General features: G+C 40.3%; 1 protein-coding gene across 1 annotated transcript in view; it reads left to right on the top strand.

Moving 5' to 3' along the window:
- The window catches only part of DNA2 (DNA replication helicase/nuclease 2), a 33,623-nt gene extending 10,410 nt beyond the window's left edge, over positions 1-23,213 (top strand). Inside the window, 15 exon segments of the mRNA XM_070433247.1 lie at positions 241-460; positions 1,627-1,744; positions 2,838-3,003; positions 4,575-4,769; positions 8,493-8,723; positions 11,146-11,262; positions 11,340-11,449; positions 11,953-12,067; positions 12,824-13,043; positions 18,191-18,384; positions 18,474-18,563; positions 18,647-18,851; positions 21,264-21,353; positions 22,159-22,341; positions 23,019-23,213. Coding sequence (XP_070289348.1) covers positions 241-460; positions 1,627-1,744; positions 2,838-3,003; positions 4,575-4,769; positions 8,493-8,723; positions 11,146-11,262; positions 11,340-11,449; positions 11,953-12,067; positions 12,824-13,043; positions 18,191-18,384; positions 18,474-18,563; positions 18,647-18,851; positions 21,264-21,353; positions 22,159-22,341; positions 23,019-23,213 — 2,449 coding nt within the window.

The raw sequence follows: 23,213 nt of genomic DNA, 5'->3' as shown, positions 1-23,213 counted from the left end.
AATTGCTGGGCCTCACCCATTAATATTTCTGATTGAGTAGGTCTGGAGTGGGGCCTGAGAATTTGCATTGATCACAAGTTCCCAGATGATGCCAGTGCTATACCCTTTGAGAACCACTGCTGTAAAGGTATACAGTCCCTTTTCCATCCCCACATTAGCTGAGTGCAGTGAAAAATCAATGGTAGCAGATGAGAAGTGAGCTAAGTGTTCTAATTAAGTGTTTTTGTGTTTTGTTTTTAGGCCAAGTGATGGTAGTAACAATAATGCAACATGTAATATTGAAGTCATAAAGTCATTGGATATTGAAGAAAGCATTTGGTCCCCTAGGTTTGGATTAAAGGGCAAGATAGATGTTACAGTTGGTGTGAAAATTCACCGAGGATGTAAAACAAAATATAAAATAATGCCATTGGAACTTAAAACTGGCAAAGAATCAAATTCTATTGAACACCGTAGTCAGGTATATAAATCTTAATGAGAAAATTGAATGTTTAATAGATTTAAAAATGTAGTCTGCTTTATATATTTTGGTTCAATTTAGGTAATGTTTGAGTTTCATATAGTACTTTTCAATTTGTGATACAGTCAGAGTACTCAAATTGTCTTATACATAGACCAAGGCCCGGTGCACAGATTTGTGCACATTGAAAGGAAGTTAATTAGAAGGTGGCTGGTGGGGCGGGACTGGGCGAGAAGGGCCGGACATGCCCTGGAGCCCACCTCTTGCAGTCCCTCCACGGCCAGCTACACCCGGGGCAGCGCTGGGGCTCGAAGGGTGTCTGCAGAATGAGTGGGGTCCCTCCGGCAGGTGGGGTCCCTCGGCCTGGCTTGCGGAGATCGGGCTAAAACCAGCAGTCCGACATCCCCTGAGGGGTCCCGGAGTGTGAGAAGGCACTCTGCAAAGTTGCTGTTGCTGTTGCTCCTGCGTTGAGCGTCTACTCCCTGGTGGCCAGTCGCTTAGCCTTTTATATATGTAGATATACATGGCTACAGCAGAAAGTTTTCTCCAGCAACGAATACATCTGAACTTGTCGGATAATATTGGCAAGTGTATGTTGCCAAACTAACAGTCTAAACAGATGCTCCTAAAAAAAGAATTCCTTGGTCATGTAAGTTGGGGAAACCAAGTATATTTGTAGATATAATGATGCACATTAGCCTATTAAAGTTTCTGAGAAGTCTTAATATGATTTGTGTCAGCTATGTTTAACCTAATATTTCCTAAACCTAATTTACCATGGAGCTATTGTTTTCATGTAACATCTACACAGGATACTTTTTAGAAAACATCAGTGTAACCTGGCTGGCATGGCACAATGATTGAGCATCGACCTATGAACCAGGAGGTCTGGGTTCAATTCCCGGTCAGGGCACATGCCCGGAATGCAGGCTTGATCCCCAGTGTGGGGTGTGCAGAAGGCAGCCGATCAGTGGTTCTCTCTCATCATTGATGTTTCTGTCTCTCTTTCCCTCTCCCTTCCTCTCTGAAATCAATGTAATTTTCAAAATGAAAATAGCTTAATTGACCTTTTGATTTTAAAATTATAGTATGTATTGATTGCAAACCACATATGGAAAAGCAGAAAGTTAAGGTTTTATTTGACAAAATGTTCACTGTTTTCACAGCTGGTTCTGTATACGCTGCTAAGTCAAGAGAGAAGAGCTGATCCGGAGGCTGGCCTGCTCCTTTACCTCAAGACCGGCCAGGTGTACCCTGTGCCTGCCAGACACCTTGATAAAAGAGGTTGAGCTGTTTCCTCCATTTTCACTTCTCTGGGTTTTGTTTGTTTCCCCTTCAGCTGTTAGTGATACGTACAGGATGCCTGTGGGTACTGTCCAGATCACCTCAGTAAAGCGAGTAACACGAATTTTTTGGTTTTTAGTGCACATAAAGGTTATGTTTACATGATCCTGTAGTCTATTAAGTGTGCAGTAGCATTGTGTCTAATAAAACAGCATATATACCTTAATTAAAAAATACTTTATTACTAAGAAATGCTAGACATCATGCGAGTCATAATCTTTTTGCTGGTGTCGGGTATCTTCAATTTGTAAAAAACACACAAAATCTGTGAAGTGCAATAAAGCAAAGCACAATGAGACAAGGTGTACCTGTGTTTAACCTGACAGTAGCTCGCTGTACTTGCTAGGCCTAATACAGGTTTTAATTTGTAGTTATGGTTTTTTTTTTTCAAAATATATTTTATTGATTTTTTACAGAGAGGAAGGGAGAGAGACAGAGAGCCAGAAACATCAATGAGAGAGAAACATTGATCAGCTGCCGCCTGCACATCCCCCAATGGGGATGTGCCCGCAACCCAGGTACATGCCCTCGACCGGAACCGAACCCGGGACCCCCGAGTCCTCAGGCCGATGCTCTATCCACTGAGCCAAACCGGTTTCGGCTGTTATGGTATTTTTTAAAAAGAATTTTAACAATATACTGTAGAGTTGAAAATATTAACTTTTTAAAATTTTATCATATAAAACTTTATTTTAAATTTTCTACCCTACACTCTAGATAGTTGTATTTATCCTTAGCATTCAGCGAATAAAGCACCAACTTCACAGTTTGTACTAATTATGAGATACATGATTGTTGAAAGAATTTACCAAGTGAACAAAAATTGGAGGAATTATACCAAAGTGTTAACAGTGGTTATTCTAGTGTAGTAGGAAAAATGAATGTTGTTCTTTGCTTTTTTAAATGTTTTAAAATCTGAAGTTTTATTTATGCAATGGAAAAGATATGTAATAAACTTAATTCTTAAAAGACACCTGCCCCCCCCCCATAGAATTTATTTATTTATTTTTCTTTTTTCTTCCTCCTTCCATAGAATTATTAAAACTAAGAAACCAGATGGCATTCTCCTTGTCTCACCGTATTAGCAGACCTGCTACTGGAAAGGAGAAGACAGAGCTTACTCCTTTGCCACAAATAATCGAGGAACAGCAAACCTGTAAATATTGTTCACAAGTGGGTAACTGTGCTCTTTATAGCAGGTAAACACACTGTCTTCCAAAAATACTAATTTCATTTAAGTATGCACTCAACTTAAAATGATTTAACATTGCTGGCTGGTCTGGCATTGATGATTTCATTTTAGCCATTTTTTTCTGTGTGTATTTGTAAAATGAAGGGACTAGGAAAAAAAACACACAGTTCAATCCTCACTCAAGGATATTTTTTAATCCTCACTCAAGGATATTTTTCCATTGATTTTTAGAGAGAGTGGAAGGGAGAGGAAGAGACAGAAATGCATCAATTGGTTGTCTCCCACATGCTGCCGACCAGGGCCAAGAGCCTGTAGCCGAGGTACATGCCCCTGACTGGGATCAAACCCGGGACCCTTTAGTCTGCATGCTGACACTCTATCCACTGAGCCAGACTGGCTAGGGCCACAGTTCATCTTCTATATATATAAAAGGCTAATTGCAAAGAGTCCCCTTGGGAGTTCGATCGCTTGCTATGACATGCTCTGACCACCAGGGGGTGGCACAGAACGAAGGAAGACCCCCACCAGCAGCTGGCAGCCAGACAGCAGCCGGAAGGCCCTGATTGGCCCTGATCGCTGGCCAGGCCTAGGGACCACCGGGCCTCTAGTATTTTATAACAAGCCTATTTCCTTGGGGAACAATAGAATGCTTTTCGAACTTTGGTTAAGAAAGATGAGTATGTAGCATAGGCATTTTGAATACAACTTAAATGGTGTTTTAAGAAGTCTTTCGCTTCTTAGTTGCTGTTTTAATTTCAGGCCTTTTGTAGTTTAGAAAAAAACAGGGAAAATGTTTCTTCCAGACACAAAGTTTGGTATGATCGAGTGGCCTTGAATTTTATGTCTATTTTATTACATGAGGGAAGTTTTTAGCTCTTATAAACAGTCATTTGTATTTATACCTTCATAGGCCAGCAAAAGGACACAAAAAAGTAGTTAGATGTTAAATACAGACTAGACAAGATCAAATCAGAACCCAAATTCTAATTCAGCCTGAAAATTCACAGAAAGAGCTTTTAAAACTATTGTGTCAAAGGATCTCTTAATGGGAGAGGACTGTGGACCATGGGAAGTTGGGGCCTTTACTATAAGCACATTGTTGTGAAATCTTGTGTTTTATTCTCAATGTTTTGTAGGCTATCCTATGAGATATTTGCTTCTATATAAAAATTTAGAAATTAGCATTAAGCAGAATGAAATTCCAGATAATTCTCCTAGTTTTTATGTTGACTTTCCTGTGGCACAGAGCTGGCTGTACAAATATTGTGACTTTGAGAAATGCAGTTGTACAAAAAGCCAAAACTTGCTACCTATAGGAATGAAGACTAGAGTATACCAAGTAGCTGTTAGGGGCACAGTCATTGAAGGCAAAATAATGCCATATTGAGTTTCTTAAGCATTTTGTTTTGTAAAAAAACCATTTGGCTTGTAGAATATTGAAATTACTTTTAAAGAAAATTAGAGTCTGTGGTTAGAAGTTATGATGATCATCACTATATGTACTTATTTTAGAAGTATCTCATTTCATAGCCAGCAAAATGTTTTATACACATGTCTGACTTGGGGCTTTATCTTTAGAGCAGTCGAACAGCAGATGGATGGCAGCTCAGTCCCGACTGGCATGCTGGCCAAAATAAAAGAGGAAACCCAGCACCTCAAGGTCACACACTTGGAGTATTTCAGCCTGTGGTGTCTAATGTTAACTCTAGAGTCAAAATCAAAGGATAATAAAAAAAATAACCAAAATATATGGTTGATGTCTTCATCAGAAATGTAAGTACTACATTTAACACAGTCGAACTTCAATAATTTGGATTAGTGGAATGGCATTTGGAATTCGTGACAAATACTGGTTATATTGTGTGTTAAAGACACGCAGATTCATATATTTATGCTAACTCCGGATGGCTGTCAATGAATTGTTTCTGTGTAGAGCACCATTGTTAGCTATTTTCAGTAGGAAAAATATGCCTCAGGAAGTCCAATTTTAAATATATTTTTATTGATTTCAGAGAAGGAAGGAGAGGAGGAGAGAGATAGAAACATCAATGATGAGAGAGAATCATTGATTGGCTGCATCCTGCACGCCTCCTACTGGGGATTGGGCTAAACCCAGGCATGTGTCCTGACCTCTTGGTTCATGGGTGGGCCCTGAACCACCCCGGCCAGGCAAAAATTTAAATGTATTTAAATAAATTATTTGATACAGGCTTATATTTTCTACAGTTGGGCAATCTTGTATTTTGTGAGATCCATTTTTTTTCCAAGTTAATTGTAAAGTTGCAGTTTTGTATATCTTTGCATTATATTTTTCTTTAATATTTAGTTGCTTTTCATCTATTTGTTTCTTTCCAGAATGAATATTGATAATTATGTGACTTTAGAAATAATTGGATCATTATTTCCTTAATACTAGACTTTAACACTGAAAACATCACAGTGGAGAATGTTTGAGTAGTTATACATAGACTACAAAAGTACAGTGACTATGTCAAGTGCACATGCCAGAAAGCTTCTAAAGTTGTTTAGTGTTTAATAGTAGTGCCGGCGAGATTGTAAATGTTCAATATTTATTTCCTAGAAGCAGTGGAATTATCAGTTTGCTATCTATTATTTTAATAACAGCAATTATAAATCCTCATGTAAACACTGAAGAAATAGGATTTAGGGATGGGTCATCGCTGTTTGTCTGTTGTGATGTGATGCACGGGGTGAGGGTGTCCTTTCAGGATCAGAGTGCTGACACACAGGCTGCTCAGAGGGCCCAGCCTGTGCGTGCAACGCGGGAGGTGCTCCCTAGCACTTGTCTGCGGCCTATTGGTGGGAGACTGTTTCCACGCTAATAGAATGTTCCCTTAGCATTTCTAAAGCTTTATTTATTTATTTATCTATTTATTTATTTATTTATTTATTTATTTATTTAAATTTATTTTTTATTTATTTATTTATTTTTAAATTAAATCTTTATTGTTCAGATTATTACATTGGTTCCTCTTTTTTCCCCCCATAACTCCCCTCCTTCCAGCTCCCACCCCACCCTCCGCCCTCACTCCCCACCCACTGTCCTCATCCATAGGTGCACGATTATTGTCCAATCTCTTCCCGCACCCCCCACACCCCTTCCCCCCCCCCCCCCCAAGAATAGTCAGTCCATTCCCTTTCTATGTCCCTGATTCTATTGCAATCACCAGTTCATACTGTTCATCAGATTATTCACTTGATTTTTAGATTCATTTGTTGATAGATGTGTATTTGTTGTCCATAGTTTGTATCTTTGCCTTTTTCTACTTCTTCCTCTTCTTAAAGGATACCTTTCAGCATTTCATTTAATACTGGTTTGGTGTTGATGAACTCCTTTAGCTTTTTCTTTTCTGTGAAGCTCTTTATCTGACCTTCAATTCTGAGTGATAGCTTTGCTGGATAAAGTAATCTTGGTTGTAGGTTCTTGGCATTCATCACTTTGAATATTTCTTGCCATTCCCTTCTGGCCTGCAAAGTTTCTGTTGAGAAATCAGCTGACAGTCGTATGGGTATTCCCTTGTAGGTAATTGACTTTCTTTCTCTTGCTGCTTTTAAGAGTCTCTCTTTGTCTTTTGCTCTTGGCATTTTAATTATGATGTGTCTTGGTGTGGTCCTCTTTGGATTCCTTTTGTTTGAGGTTCTATGCGCTTCCTGGACTTGGAAGTCTATTTCTTTCACCAGGTAGGGGAAGTTTTCTGTCATTATTTCTTCAAATAGGTTTTCAATATCTTGCTCTCTCTCTTCTTCTGGCACCCCTATAATTCGGATGTTGGTACGCTTGAGGCTGTCCCAGAGGCTCCTTACACTATCTTCGTATTTTTGGATTCTTTTTTCATTTTGCTTTTCCGGTTGGGTGTTTTTTTGCTTCTTCGTATTTCAAATCTTTGACTTGATTCTTGCGATCCTCTGGTCTGCTGTTGGGAGTCTGTATAATATTCTTTATTTTAGTCAGTGTATGCTTAATTTCTAGTTGGTCCTTTATCACAACATCAAGGGTCTCATTAGATTTCTTGAGGATCTCACTACATTTATCGGTGGTCTTACCAGTCTTTTCGAGGATCTCACTACATTTATCGGCGGTCTCACCAGTCTTTTCGAAGGCCTTACTCAATTTATCGGCGGCTTCTAGACAGTTCTTTAAAGACCTTAAAAATGTGGTTTTGAACTCTATATCCAGCAGTTTGCTTTCCTCCGATTCTGTCGTTTGTGTCCTGTTTCTTTGTCTCGGCATTTTTTATGCTTTGCTGTGTCGATAGAGTGCCTTTCTGTGCTAAGTGTCCCAATTACCTGAGGTAGACACTCTTGGTGCACCCCCTTGTGGGCTTTGTGCACAGTCTTGTTGTGGTTAAGCCTTGATTGTTGTAGTTATCACTGGGAGGAATTGACCTCCAGGCCAATTGGCTGTGAGAATCAGCTGTGTCTGCAGTGGGAGAACTTCTGTGCTGGAGACACCCCTCTGGGGCTAGATTTGCTTCGATGGGGCTTTGGTGCTCACTGAGTCTGCCCCCTGAGTGTGTCTTTTATAGTTCCAGGGAGCTGCAAACTGGATGGTCCCACTCTGACCTCTGGGCTTCCTGGCTCCTGGATCTCTAGGGAGGTGCTAATCTAGCCTTTGCCTGAGGCTATCCAGCAAAAGTCTCCCTGCAGGGCTTGGGCGGGGTGGGTCCCACGGGATCAACTGGGCGGGGTTAGCAATTATGGCTGCTCTCAGTCTTGCCCTCAGAGGCTCTGCTTCTCAGTGTCCCAGTAGTTGCTGCAAGCCCCATGGAGAGAAAGCTGCCCTAGGGTTCTGAGCGATGCCAGACAGTCCCGCTTCTCCCGTATGAGTGTGGGTCCATAGAGACTCGCCCGGAACTGGAGCTCAGAGCCTGAGACTCCCTCCCGATTGAAAACGACAACCGCGCCCTCAGCTGCCAGCCCGCTCTGCACGCACCTCCGCACTGCGCCTCCTCTGATTCTCGGTATGCTTTTCTCTTTTCTGCTAGTTGTAGAATTTCCACTCAGCCAGCCTTCCTGTGGTTCTGGATGATGTCCTTTCCGCCTTTTAGTTGTATTTTTGTTTCCAAGCTAATAGAATGTTCCCTTAGCATTTCTAAAATTTTATTTTTTTAAAAAATATTTTTATTTCAGAGAGGAAGAGAGAAGGAGAGAGAGGTAGGAACATCAATGATGAGAGAGAATCATCGATCAGCTGCCTCCTGCACACACTGGGGATCGAGCCCGCCACCCAGGCATGTGCCGGACTGGGAATTGAACTGTGACTTCCTGGTTCATAGGTGGACGCTCAACCACTGAGCCACGCCGGCCAGGAGCATTCCTAAAATTTTAGTGTGGATTGTGGAGCATGTAAAAATGACAGACTCAGTATTAACATTAGAGTTTTGGGGGGCCAGATGAACAAGAAAATTGGGAAAACTGCAAATATAGTGTTTATATATGTGATATAAATGGAAGCTTTCTCTTTCTGTTCCATAGGGAGCAAAGTGGCAACTGCATTGGAAACCTGATTAGAACAGAACATGTAAAGACACTTTGTGACGGACAGTATTTACATAATTTCCAACGTAAAAATGGCGCCATGCCTGTCACAAACCTAATGGCAGGTGACAGGATTATTGTAAGTGGAGAAGAGAGAACACTATTTGCTTTGTCTAGGGGATACGTGAAAGAGATTACCGTGACAACGGTAACCTGCTTATTAGACAGGTAATGAAATGCTCCCTTTTTTGGGGGGGAGGGAGGGAGAACAGCTTTACTGAGATATAATTCACATACCATACAGGTTCATCCATTTTACATGTATAACTCAATGGTTTTTAGTATAATCAGAGTTATACCCATCACCAAAATCAACTTTAGAACGTTTTCATCTCCCCACAAAGAAACCCTGTGCCCTGTAGCAGTCACTCCTCCAGCCCTAGACAACCACACCACCAGTTGCCTTTCTGTCTCTGTTGCTTTACCTGTTCTGAACATTTTATGTAACAGGAGCGCACGGTATGTGGCCTTTTGTGACTGGCGTTTTTCATTTACCCTAGTGTTTGTGTTTGTTTTAGCCTACTATTTTGAGATTCATTTTCATGTACCAGTATATATCAGTACTTCATTTCTTTATTTAAAAATTTGGGGTAAAATTCACATAACATAGAATTGACCATTAATTAATTAATTATTTATTTATTTATTTGGTGCCCTTGACTGGAATCGAACCTGGGACCCTTCAGTCCACAGGCCAATGCTCTATCCTCTGAGCCAGACCATTAATTATTTTAAAATGCACAGTTCGGTGGCATGTAGCACAGTCACAGTATTGTGCAACCAGCACCTCTGTCTGGTTACAAGACACTTTCCTCACCCTGAAAGGAAACGTGCCCGTTAAGCAATCACTTTCTACTCTCCCTCCCTCAAGCCCCTGGCAACAGCTGCTCTGCTGCCTGTCTCTATGGATGGACCTCTTCTGGGTATTTCTGTAAATAGAACCACATAACATGTGGTGGTTGTTTTTTATTTTTATTTTTTGGCCTGGCTTCTTTTAGCATGTTTACGAGGTTCATCCATGTTTTAGCATTTATCAGTACCTCATCTCTTTTTTTTCCCTTAGTACCTTATTTCTTTTTATGCCTGAATAATATTCTGTTACATCGATAGACCACACTTTGTTCATTTATTCACCAGCTGATAGACATTTGCATTGTTTTCACTTTTGGGTGTTATGGCTAGTGTTACTATAAATATCCACTTGCAAATTTTTATGTGAACGTATTTTTATTGCCCTTGTAGATAAGTCACAGTGGAATTGCTGGGTCACCTGCTAACTTCGTGTTTGACGTTTGAGGGACTTCCAAACGGCTGAACTTTTCTTTAGTGCATCACGTCCCATAGTGCTAATGTGGACATAGTCCTCCCTCATTCTCACAACCACATGTCCGGTGGGCAGGATAGAGAGCCCGTGTTAAAGATGTAGCTTATTTCTCTGCCGGAAGCCAATTCCAGCATGTCATAATTGCAAGAGTTTCATCAAAAGGTCGATGGAACTTGGGGACTCAACAAGGGCTGAGTCACACATGTTGTAATCATGTCGGGAATGGCTGAAGGCATTTCCCCAAACCTGAAAAGGGATGATTGTTTGCTGCCAGACAGCTCGGGGCATCTTAATCTGTGTGTTATTGCCTCCTACTGGCCAAACTCCTGAACAGCCGTAGGCTAATTCCCCCAATTCTGACAATGGACTGTGTATACAAAACCCTAACCCAGCGGTTCTCAACCTGTGGGTCGTGACCCTTTTGGTCGAACAACCCTTTCACAGGGGTCGCCTAAGACCATCCTGCATATCAGATATTTACATTACGATTCATAACAGTAGCAACATTACAGTTATGAAGTAGCAATGAAAATAATTTTATGGTTGGGTCACAACATGAGGAACTGTATTTACAGGGCCAGAAGGTTGAGAACCACTGCCCTAACCCTTTGAAGTGTATATCTCTGCCTCACCTCAGGACAATTTGTGTTAATAAAAAGCATGGGGTCCTGAGATGAGGAGATCTTAGCTCCTTCTAGCTAGGCTCCTCTGACCCCTAATGCCTTTCAAAATTATATTTCGTCTCTGGACTCTTTAAGTTACACACGGCCCCTTCTCCAGATTGCTGAACCCTTCTAGATGCTGGAACAAGAACCCTGGCATTTCTCCTTAGCATTCTGGCATTCACCATTTTGTTCTTTCCCTTAAAAAAAAAATAATTTATTCATTAATAGTTGTGATATAAAGTATATTTATCTCAGTTCAAACAAACAGGTTGATTTAAAGAAAAGTATTAAGTAAATAGTAGAATAGTTGCTGTAAAATTTGGGGGCAGAGTCTAACATCCACGTTCATCAACATCCATATCTTCTCCTTCCTATATTGCCTGCTTTCCCTGCTTGAAGTGCAGTCATGTGTCACCATTTAATGGATGGAGATCAGTGACTGGGAAGCAATGACTTCTGGGTAACTCAATGGAAATGGTATCCATTTTAATAGCTATTTTGGGCCATTTGCTCTTATAGCAGATAGTAATATATTTCTTGTACAGGCCAACTTACTATGTTAAGTGAAAAACATTCATGTGCATCTGTTTTGCTGTTTTAGGAACTTGTCAGTACTCCCAGAATCAACTTTGTTCAGATTGGACCAGGAAGAAAAAAATTGTGATATAGATACCCCATTAGGAAATCTTTCTAAATTGATGAAAAATACTGATGCCAGGTTTGTAACAGTGAATGAATCTGAATTTTACCCCACTTTCCTAAGAAATATTACTAAAAGCATTTTTTTCTTTTCAGCCAAAAACTTCGAGATTTAATCATTGACTTTCGTGAACCTCAGTTTATTTCCTACCTCAGTTCCATTCTTCCACATGATGCGAAGGACACAGTTGCCTCTATTCTAAAAGGTATGCTATAATCAGCATGTCCTCTTCCAATTTTTTTGTTCTATTTATAATTTAACCTACAGTCTAATGTTTTAATGATTTATATGCAGTTACACTTATTACACAGCCTCTTTGGAAGTAGTTCACATACATATTTTTTAAAATATATTTTATTGATTTTTTTACAGAGAGGAAGGGAGAGGGATAGAGAGTTAGAAACATCGATGAGAGAGGAACATCGATCAGCTGCCTTATGCACACTCCCTTCTGGGGATGTGCCCGCAACCAAGGTACATGCCCTTGACCGGAATTGAACCTGGGACCCTTGAATCCGCAGGCTGACGCTCTATCCGCTGAGCCAAACCGGTCAGGGCTCACATATATTTTTTAACATCACCATACTTTCTTGCTTTGCAAAGATGTATTGGAGAAACTTGAATAGAGGCTGCTTTTCTTACAAAATAGTGAATTTGTTCATTGAAATTCAATATACTTTTTTCTGTTATTTTTACATTTAAATGTAGGTTTGAATAAACCTCAGAGGCAAGCAATGAAAAAGGTACTTCTTTCCAAAGACTACACACTCATCGTGGGCATGCCTGGAACAGGAAAGACCACTACAATATGTACTCTTGTAAGGTCATTGCTCTTTTGCTTAGAAACTAAATATGTAAATCAGCTTCTCCTTTGTTCAGAGAATGTGATGTTTGAGATCAAAAGAGTTGAATATTGCCTGACCGGTGTGGCTCAGTGGTTGAGCTTCAACCTATGAACCAGGAGGTCATGGTTCAATTCCAAGTCAGGGCACATGCCCGGGTTGCAGGCTCAATCTCCAGTGGAATCAATAAAATATATATATTTTTAAAAAGCTGAATATTAACTCAAGATGCCTTTATTTCAAATTACCTTTGTAGAATGACATGAGAAATAGAAAAGCTAAATGACCAATAGTTGTAATCATGTTACAGATTTCTTGCATTTTGGATTGTCTAAGGTCTCTTTATGTTGGTGGTATATGTATCATTGTATGTTTTCCTTTTAAAAAAATGATAAATTATATAGAGGTGGTTAAAATAGATTTTTCTTGGATTTTTTTTTCCACATTGGTAAATTTCTGAGTAGTAATTTACTGATTAATGATAATGATGATAGCAAATATTTATTGATTGATACTGTGTGCCAATTGAAAGTTCATATGTATTCAGTTTTATTACTTTCCATAATACTTTCATAAAACATTTTGGCCTTATAATTTTAAAAAAGTTATTTGGTTCAACTCTTAGATATACTTCCTATTAAGTTTCTTAATTCTGTTAGAAAAACATAAGCATGTTAAAAATGGTCTGGAATTAAAAGTAATGCCGTTTTCCTTTCTCTTATTCATTCTTAGGTAAGAATTCTGTATGCCTGTGGTTTTAGTGTTTTGTTGACCAGTTATACTCATTCTGCTGTTGACAATATTCTTTTGAAGTTAGCGAAGTTTAAAATAGGATTTTTGCGCTTGGGTCAGACTCAGAAGGTACATCCAGATATCCAGAAATTTACAGAGGAGGAAATTTGCAGATCAAAGTCCATTAAATCCTTAGCGCTTCTAGAAGAACTCTACAATAGCCATGTAAGTACAGCGTGGTGTGTGAATGCTGATATTAATTTCTGTAGCCAGACTGGGGAGAAGCAGCACTCTGGGAAATTCAGTCACACTGACCAAATTTGCACATGATTAATTCATGTAAACTACAGGACCAGTTTACTAATTTATCGTTTGCTGGCTTGCTTCTGAACGGAAATGAGGTTTTTGGTTTATCATTCAGGGATCTCATCTTCTAGTTTAAAATATCCTAGTAAAGGAGAACTCTGCTTCCCTCACAACACCTCTGACACTCACGACCTGGAGTTAGTGTAGACCCCTCAGCTTAAGGGCTTAGTCCCACAAGACTGCCCCCCACTTCAGTTCTAAATTGCAAGTCAGGGCCTCTTGTGCTTCTGAACAACTAGCTATAAATCGGGGCTCCCACGACCCCCTCCTTGCGTTCGATAATTTGCTAGAATGGCTCATAGAGCTCAAGAAGGTGCTTTTTTTTTTTTTTTTTTTTATAATTTTTATTTCTTAAAGTATTACAAAGAGTATTACATATGTCTCCTTTTTCCCCCCCATGACATTCCCCCGGCCCCTACCCCCCGCCCCCCCCCGCCCCGTGTCTTGTGCCCATTGGTTAATCTTATATGCATGCATATAAGTCCTTCAGTTGGTCTCTTAATCCCCCCCCCCCAACCCTCCCCAGGCTCCCCATTGTAGTTTAACATTCTGTTCAATGTTGCTCTGCTTCTGTATCTACACCTGTTCATCAGTCCATACTGGTCCCCTTTATTTGTCCCAACCTCACTGGAGTAGTCTCAACCTCACCAGGGCCGTCTGAGCCTCACCAGGGCCATTTCAACCTCACCGGGGTCGTCCCTACCTCACGGGGGCCGTTTCAACCTCACCGGGGTCGTCCCTACCACACCAGGGCCGTTTCAACCTGACTGGGGTTGTCTCTACCACAGAAGGTGCTTTTCTTACTGCTATTGAATACATTTATAGGCTGCAGTTCAGGAAAGGCCAAATGGAAGAGATGCACAGGGGAAGGTATGTGGAAAGGCACATGCAGCTTCTATGTCCTCTCCGGGTGAACCACCCTCCCAGCTCCATGATGTGTTCACCAAACCCTGTTGTTTGGGGTTTTTATGGAGATTCCATCATGCCGGTGTGATTTATCATTGGCCATTGGTGATTAGCTTAATCCCCAGCCTCTCTCCCCTTCGTGGAGATGGAGGGATGGATGAAAGTCCTAACTCTATAATCACATGGTTGGTTCCTCTGGCAACCAGCTCCAATCCTCTGTCAAACCTTCTTGCAATAAATGCTGGTTTGGTTGAAAGGGGCTTAAGATGTTCTTCTCACCCCTGTCAGGAAATTCCAAGGGGTTTAAGAGCTCTGTGCCAAGAACCAGGAGGAAGACCAAGTATATATTTCTTATTAAATCACACTGTCACACCTAGAAAACTATTAATCAGGATTTTTTAGTGAGTTTGAATTTAGAGGCAATAGCACACGAGCAGTCTTTTGATTTTTTTTTCTATATAGAACCTAATTTACATTTTATTACTTAATGTATATATATTTTTTTCTGGGAAGTCTTAACTGGTATTTTTGTCTTTTAAAAAAATCATCTAGCCTAGCCGGTTTGGCTCAGTGGATGGAGCATCAGCCTGCAGACTCAAGGGTCCCGGGTTAGATTCTTGTCAAGGGCACATGCCTGGGTTGTGGGCTCGGTCCCTAATGGGTGTGTAGGAGGCAGCCAATCAATAATTCCTGCTCATCATTGATGTTTCTATCTCTTTCTTCATTCCCTTCCTCTCTGAAGTCAATACAAATAGATTTTTAAAAAATTCATCTAGCCCTGGCCCGTGTGGCTCTGCTTGTTGAGCATCGTCCCACCAAAAGGTTGCCAAGGTCACCTGATTCCTGATCAGGGCACAAGCCAGAATTGCAGACTCCGTCCCCAATGGGAAGCACAGGAGGCAGCCAGATGGTGTTTCTCTCTCACATTGATGTCTTTCTCTTTCTCTCTCCCTTCCTCACTCTCTTAAATCAATAAAAACATTAAGAAAAAGAAAAACAGTGTGGCTCAGTTGGTTGGGCATCGTTCTGTGCAGCAAGAGATTGTGGGTTCGATTCCCAGTCAAGAGCATATGCCCGTATTGCAGGCTTGGCCTGGCGGGGATGTGCAGGAGGCAGCTGATCGATGTTGAGCTCTTACATCAGTGTTGTTTTTTTTTCTCTCTCTCTCCCTCTCCTTTCTCTCTAAAAATCAACAAACTACATATATAAAAAGAAACATTATTTAAAATAATCTAAAATAAGTTAGATTTAATAGGTTGTTCCTTCAACTCCTTTGTCTAATATCTATGCCAGTTATTTTAAAGTTTTTGAAAATTATTTTGAGATAATTATAGATTCACATGCAGCTATAAGAGATAATACAGAGATCGTGTATATCCTTTGCCCAATGTTTACCATTTTACAAAACTGTAGTAAACTCACAACCAGGATGATGATATTGATACAGAATAATTAGTCCATTACCACAAGGATCATTCATGTTGCATTTTTATAACCACACCCATTTCTTTCCCACCCCGCCCCTGCTTAACCCCTGGAAACCCCTTAACTGTTCTCCATTTCTACAATTTGGTCATATCAAGAATGGGGAGCCTTCTAAACTAGGGACAGTTGAAGTCTAGCCCCCCCATTAGGTCTCTGCTAGCATCAGTGAGGGATGGAGCCACAGTTTTTTCTTTTCTTTTTTTAATATTTTGTTTTTATTGATTTCAGAGAGGAAGGGAGAGGGAGAGAGAGATGGAAACATCAATGATGAGAGAGTATCATTGATCGGCTGCCTCCTGCACGCCACCTACTGGGGATTGAGCCCGCAACCTGAGCATGTGCCCTTGACTGTGACCTCTATTTTTCTAGAACCCGGGACCTTCAGTCCACAGTCCAATGCTCTAGCCACTGAGCCAAACCAGCTAGGGCTACAGTTTTTCCTGTGGTGTTTGGCTAGAGTGGTTATTGTATAAAAGCTTTCTGTCTACTTGGCTTCCCTTTCCTGTTCCTTTGGCTTTTGTTGGAGCTGTTTTTGATCTGTAAATTTGAGAATTGTTATAATGTCCAGAAAATTTTTTTTTTTTAAATTAAATCTTTATTGTTCTGATTACATTTGTTCCTCTTTTTTTCCCATAACTCCCCTTCTCCCAGTTCCCGCCCCACCCTCCGCCGTCACTCCCCACCCACTGTCCTCATCCATAGGTGCACGATTTTTGTCCATTCTCTTCCCGCATCTCCCATTCCCCTCCCCCCCCCCCCCAAGAATAGTCAGTCCATTCCCCTTCTATGTCCCTGATTCATTGTAATCACCAGTTCATTCTGTACATCAGATTATTTATTCACTTGATTCTTAGATTCACTTGTTGATAGATGCATGTTTGTTGTTCACAATTTGTATCTTTACCTTTTTCTTCTTCCTCTTCTTAAAGGAAACCTTTCAGCATTTCGTATAGTACTGGTTTAGTGGTGATGAAGTTCTTTAGCTTTTCCTTATCTGTGAAGCTCTTTATCTGACCTTCAATTCTGAATGATAGCTTTGCTGGATAAAGTAATCTTGGTTGTAGGTTCTTGGTATTCAGTACTTTGAATATTTCTTGCCATTCCCTTCTGGCCTGCAAAGTTTCTGTTGAGAAATCAGCTGACAGTCGTATGGGTATTCCCTTGTAGGTAATTGAGTCTCTTTCTCTTGCTGCTTTTAAGATTCTCTCTTTGTCTTTTGCTCTTGGCATTTTAATGATGATGTGTCTTGGTGTGGTCCTCTTTGGATTCCTTTTGTTTGGGGTTCTCTTCGCTTCTTGGACCTGTAAGTCCATTTCTTTCACCAGGTGGGGGAAGTTTTCTGCCATTATTTCTTCAAATAGGTTTTCAATATCTTGCTGTCTCTCATCTTCTGGCACCCCTATTATTCTGATATTAGTGCGCTTGAGGCTGTCCCAGAGGCTCCTTACACTATCTTCACACTTTCGGATTCTTTTTTCATTTTGCTTTTCCAGTTGGGTGTTTTTTGTCAAATCTTTGGTTTGATTCTTGTGCTCCTCTGGTCTGCTATTTGGTATAATATTCTTTATTTCAGTCCGTGTATGCTTACTTTCTAATTTCTTTATCGTAGCATCGAGGGTCTCATTAGTTTTCGTGAGGCTCTGCACAAGTTTATAGCAAGCCCTCAAAATTGCGATTCTTAGCTCCATATCCTCCATTTCTGTCATGTTTTTTTGTCTCCGCATCTTTTATGCTTTCTTGGTGCACCCCCTTGTGGTCTTTGTGCGCAGTCTTGTTCTAGCCAAGCCTTAATTGTTGTAGTTAACACTAGAGGGATTTGACCACCAGGCCGACTGGCTGTAGGAATCAGCTGTGTAGAAAACGTCTGCCTTCTGGGGAGGTGCTAATCCAGCCTTTGCCTGAGGCGATCGGCAAATGGCTGTGCGCAGGGTTTGGGCGGGGCGGGCTCAACCGGGCGGGCGGAGGGAGCAGTTATGGCCGCTCTCAGTCCCGTTCCCAGAGGCTCTGCTTCTCAGAACCCCGGCAGCCGCTGCAAACCTCGGAGAGAAAGCTGCCCTCAGGTTCCAACTGATGCCGGATCCCGCTTCTCCCGTTTGAGTCTGGGTCCCTAGAGACTCGCCCGGATCTGGAGCCCAGAGTCTGAGACTCACTCCTGACCGAAAACGACAACCGCGCCCTCAGCCACCAGCCTGCTTTCGCGCGCACCTCGGTACCTTTGTATTTTCCACACTGCGCCTCCTCTGAGCCTCGGTTTGCTGTTCTCTTTCCTTATAGTTGTAGAGTCTCTCTTCAGCCAGCCTTCCTGTGGTTCTGGGTGATGTCCGTTCCGTCTTTTAGTTGTATTTTTGAAATGGTTGTTTGCGGCAGCGGTCTCCGGTGTTTACCTACGCCGCCATCTTGGTCTCCTCTCCAATGTCCAGAAAATTTACTTGATTTTTTTTCAATTTGTAGTAAAAAATATTTTTACATGCTATGTCTCAGAATTAAATAATATTGGGGTGTTCCTGTTATTGGGGACAAAATCTTTTTAATATATTTTAATTTCAAAAATGGGAAACAAAGAAATTACATTTCTTGGACATATTAAATAACTGATCAGTTTTCTTTGTTTTTAGCTTATAGTTGCAACAACATGTATGGGAATAAACCATCCAATATTTTCTCGTAAAGTTTTTGATTTTTGTATTGTGGATGAAGCCTCTCAAATTAGCCAACCAGTTTGCCTGGGGCCACTTTTCTTTTCACGGAGATTTGTGTTGGTGGGGGATCATCAGCAGCTTCCTCCCCTGGTGCTCAACCGTGAGGCAAGGTAAGCAAACGCTGAAGTTTTAATCTTAAACTGGATTCTTCCTAAGGGACCGTCACAGTACACTGATACGCCTGCATTTATGTTGGCAGAGCTCTTGGCATGAGTGAAAGCTTGTTCAAGAGGCTGGAGCGGAATAAAAATGCTGTCGTTCAATTAACTGTGCAGTACAGAATGAACAGGTATTGGTAACAGTGTCAGCTTCGAGTGATGTGCGTGTGTGTTTTCCTCTGCCAAGACTAAAACTGTTTTTATCATCTCTTAGTAAAATTATGTCCTTAAGTAATAAGCTGACATATGAGGGAAAGCTGGAATGTGGATCCGACAAAGTGGCCAGTGCGGTGATAAACCTGCCTAACTTTAAAGACGTGAAGCTGGAGCTGGAATTTTATGCTGACTATTCTGAAAATCCTTGGCTGATTGGAGCATTCGAACCAAACAATCCTGTCTGTTTTCTTAATACAGACCAGGTAAGAAACCAAACTTTTTTTTTTCCCCTTTCAGTTTTTCTCCTTTTATCCTACTATTTAAATTCCTGTTTTCAGTAGCAAATGCTGCATTAAAAAAAAAAAAAAGCTTCATTAGAGCTTATCAGTTAAAACTAGTATACTCTTATACACTTTTGCAACACACACAATTTTTTTTTTTTTTTGTAGATCCAGTATCATTGGGGGAGGTTTTTCTGAGGATCAATAGATGTCAAAATTGACTTTTGAAGTAGGAAAGCTAGAGAATGAACTCAAGTGTATAATTACATTTTCTAGAAAAGAAATTGGCATTGATACTATCAAAGGCTAGGTTTACCAATAAATAGAAGATAGGATAAATTTTTGTCCTTTTAAAGACTTTAAAGAAAATGGACTTTATTTTTCTAGAATAGTTTTAGTTTCTCGGCACAATTGAGCTGAAAGTGAGGGGGTTTCCTATGTACTTCTTGATCCCACATATGCACATAAAAACCTCTTTACAAACTCGGCATTAAACAAAAATCTTCACAAGGTCTTAAATGACTTACCAGTAATATTTCTAGTTCTCAGAACAAAGTTTTGACCCTACATCCCTATAATTTGCTTTTATATAGTGCTTCTCAGCATTGATTCAGAAATATTTTCATAAGTTCAAATAAAAATATAGTGGCTACTTATATGGATGCATATTACTCTAAAATATGTCATTTGTTATTAAGATGGGTGGAGTTAGCTGATAGTTAAAAACAGGTGTCACTGCACTGTGCACACCTGCTGGGATCTTCATTCTCTTGAATAATGGCCCAGAGTACTTCAGGGTCAAGAATTAACAACTAAGCCCTAACCGGTTTGGCTCAGTGGATAGAGCGTCGGCCTGCGGACTGAAAGGTCCCAGGTTCGATTCCGGTCAAGGGCATGTACCCAGTAGGGAGTGTGCAGGAGGCAGCTGGTTGATGTTTCTTTCTCATCGATGTTTCTAACTCTCTATCCCTCTCCCTTCCTCTCTGTAAAAAATCAATAAAATATATTAAAAAAAAAAAAAGAATTAACAACTAAGGGCAGGCAGATTCTGGGAAATTCATTCAGATAAGGTAATATCACAAACGACTGCTTTTGTAAAATACAACTCCAATTTATTAATTATAATTTACCATTGTTTACCTCACCAATAATGACTCAAGTTCTTTATTTTTGCTACTCAGGTTTTTTCTTTCTTAGCATCAGGATCCCAAATAAGTTGTATTGAAAGTAATCAAGGTTAGCCCTGGCCGGTATGGTTCAGTTGGGTGAAGCATCATTCCATGCACCAGAAGGTTGCAGGGATTTGTTTGTATATATATATTTTTTATTGATTTCAAAGAGGAAGGGAGGAGAAAGAGATAGAAACATTAATGATGAGAGAGAGTCGTTGATCCACTGCCTCCGGCATGCTCCACACTCGGGATCGAGTCCGAAACCTGGGCATATGCTCTGACCGGGTATCAAACCATGACTTCCTGATTCCTAGGTCGGTGCTCAACCACTGAGCCATGCCGGCTACACAAGGTGACAGGTTTGATTCCCATCAGGGTGGCCAAGGTTCAATCCCAGTTGGTCTCTTACATCATTGTTTCTCTCTTTCTCTCTTTTCCTTCCTCTCTAAAGTAAAAAAATAAATAAAATAAATAAATAATAATAATGAAGGTTAATTAGGGATGTGTAGGAGCGAAATAGTCCTTGGAGAGTTTTACTAGGTATTGTCGAACCTGGGGAACTTTATCTGCTCCATTGTTGGTATAAAAGGCAACAAGAAAATGGAAAGAGCACAGATATTCGAGCCAGATCTAAGTTTTTGTTTTGCTTTTGAAGATTTTTAAATTAAATTTTAGAGCGATTAGGAGGGAGGGAGGGAGAGGGATGTGAGAGAGAAACATTGACCAACTGTCTTCTACACATCCCTTCCAGGGAATGAGCGTGCAACCCAGGCATGTGCCCCGACCAGGAATTGAACCAGCACGTTTTCTGTGCATGGAATTATGCCCAACCAACCGACTGAGCAACACTGGCCAGGGCCAGATCTCAGTTTTGATTCCTGATGCCATGATTTATCTTGAGACCTTGAGCAAGTTCCTTATCTTTTCTGGCCTTTGATTCCTTAAAATAGGGGGTTGCAAAGTAAAGCAGATGAAGCCCAATGTGTGGGCCCATTCATAGAAATTTCAGCCTGAACTGTGGTATGTTTAAGATGGTTGCTTCTGGATGGCTTTCTGAAAACGAATAATCGCATTCATTTTTGTTAATTCTTTTACCTTCAACTTTTAGGATGAAGAAATTTTTCATCTGTCTCCATAACTGGCAGTGCAGTCTCTATAGCTACCTGTATGCTCTTAACTTTAGAGATTGTTTTATGAGCAGGATGCATATTTTTCTGTTTAGGTTCCAGCACCAGAACAAGTTGAAAAGAGTGGTGTAAGCAATATAACAGAAGCCAAACTCATAGTTTTCCTGACCTCAATTTTTATTAAGGTAATTTATACTTTTATTTTGAGGGCAGATTAATATTTGCAATGTAATTGGATGTTGGGATGTAAGGAACTTAAGATACAGTAGCATTTGCCCTTGTTTATTAAGACAAGAGGACGGAAGCCTGATTGTTTAATTTTGAGAAAATTTATCTCAGACATGTAATCTATAATAATAAAAGTGTAATATGCTAATTAGACCAGACATCCTTCCGGATGAAGCCGGGACTGCGAGGGGAGCCTGGGTCCCAGGTGCCTGCTGGTGGCCAAAGGGATGCCTGGGTCCCGGGTCCCAGGTCCCAGGTGCCAGAGGGAAGCCGGTGCCGGCAGCCGGGGGAAGGAAGGCCTACTCTTGCACGAATTTCGTGCATCGAGCCTCTAGTTTTTTATAATGGCATTTTGGGTTTCCTTTTAGGATAACTTAATAATTCTGATTGTGTCAGTATAGTGCTGTAGTCAGTGTGGTTGGGGATTGGAAACTTCAGTGTAAGGGATGGCAGAAAACGAAATGTATTTCTTTATTTTCTTTTTGTGTGGCGGCACTGTTCTAGTGGCATGCAAACCATTATACTGCCATGAGCCGCTAAAAATCAAGGGAGCAATATTTGAGGAAATTGTTTCATCTTAGGAAATGTGAATGTCGATTTAGAACAAATTCAATAATTGTATTTACTCCTTGTGATAGGAATATCTATTATAAACATCAATTGGGCACATTATGTAGTAAACATTTAATTAAATAAATTTAGTAAAGCTTAAATAACAAAAATCAAGAGTTTAAATTTTGAATTGTTTCCTTTTCTGTTTAGGCTGGATGTAATCCCTCTGATATTGGTATCATTGCACCATACAGGCAGCAGTTAAAGATCATCAATGATTTATTGGCACATTCTTCTGTTGGGATGGTTGAAGTTAACACAGTAGACAAATACCAAGGAAGAGACAAAAGTATCATCCTAGTATCGTTTGTTAGAAGCAATAAAGATGGAACTGTGAGTTCATTGTTTTTTTCTGCTGATTTTTCTGGGACACTTTTTTCCTCTCTTTTTTTAGGAACTTGTAAAAACACGAACATAAAATGTACCACCTTAACTATTAAGTGTATCGTTCAGTAGTGTTAAGTGTGTTCACATTGTTGTGCAACAGATCACCACTATGTTTTTTTGCAAACTGAAACGCTATGCCCATGAATAACAAACAACTCCTTAATTCCTTCTCCCTCCAGCCCCTGGCAGCCATCATTCTAATTTCTGTCTCTCTGAATTTGACTACTCTAGCTACTTTATATAAGTGGAACCATATAATATTTGTCATTTCACACGTGGCTTATTTCACTTAGAATAATGTACTCTTGGCTCATTAGCATGCTGCAGAATTTCCTTCCTTTCAAAGGCTGAATAATAATACTCCTTTGCATACATATACCACAGTTTTCTTATCCATTTATCCATGAACACACACCTCTTGGCTGTTGCATTTGGGGCATTTTAACCATAAGGGCTTCCTTAGCCATACTTTCAGATTTATAGATAATTCCCGTTTTTGTTTTACATTTTTACCTCCTCTTGATTAAAAGTAATAAAATAGTTCAAGACAAATTGTGTTCCTTGCCAGAACAAACTCAAATATATAAGAAAGCTCAAGTAATGAGAAATTCTGTTTCTTTCAGCTCGGTGAACTCTTGAAAGATTGGCGACGTCTTAATGTTGCTATAACCAGAGCCAAACATAAGCTGATTCTCCTGGGATGTGTGTCCTCACTAAACCGCTATCCGCCTCTGGGGAAGCTGCTTTGTCATCTCAACTCAGAAAAATTAATATCCTTTTCGTTTCCTACATGATCACATTTGATTGTGCTGTTCTGA

Source organism: Myotis yumanensis, unplaced genomic scaffold, assembly GCF_028538775.1.
Source record: "Myotis yumanensis isolate MYYU_CA2020_CCGP unplaced genomic scaffold, mMyoYum1.0.hap1 SCAF_13, whole genome shotgun sequence".
Lineage (NCBI taxonomy): Eukaryota > Metazoa > Chordata > Mammalia > Chiroptera > Vespertilionidae > Myotis > Myotis yumanensis.
Note: the sequence above shows the minus strand (reverse complement) of the source record. Positions and strands in the feature narration are given on the sequence as shown.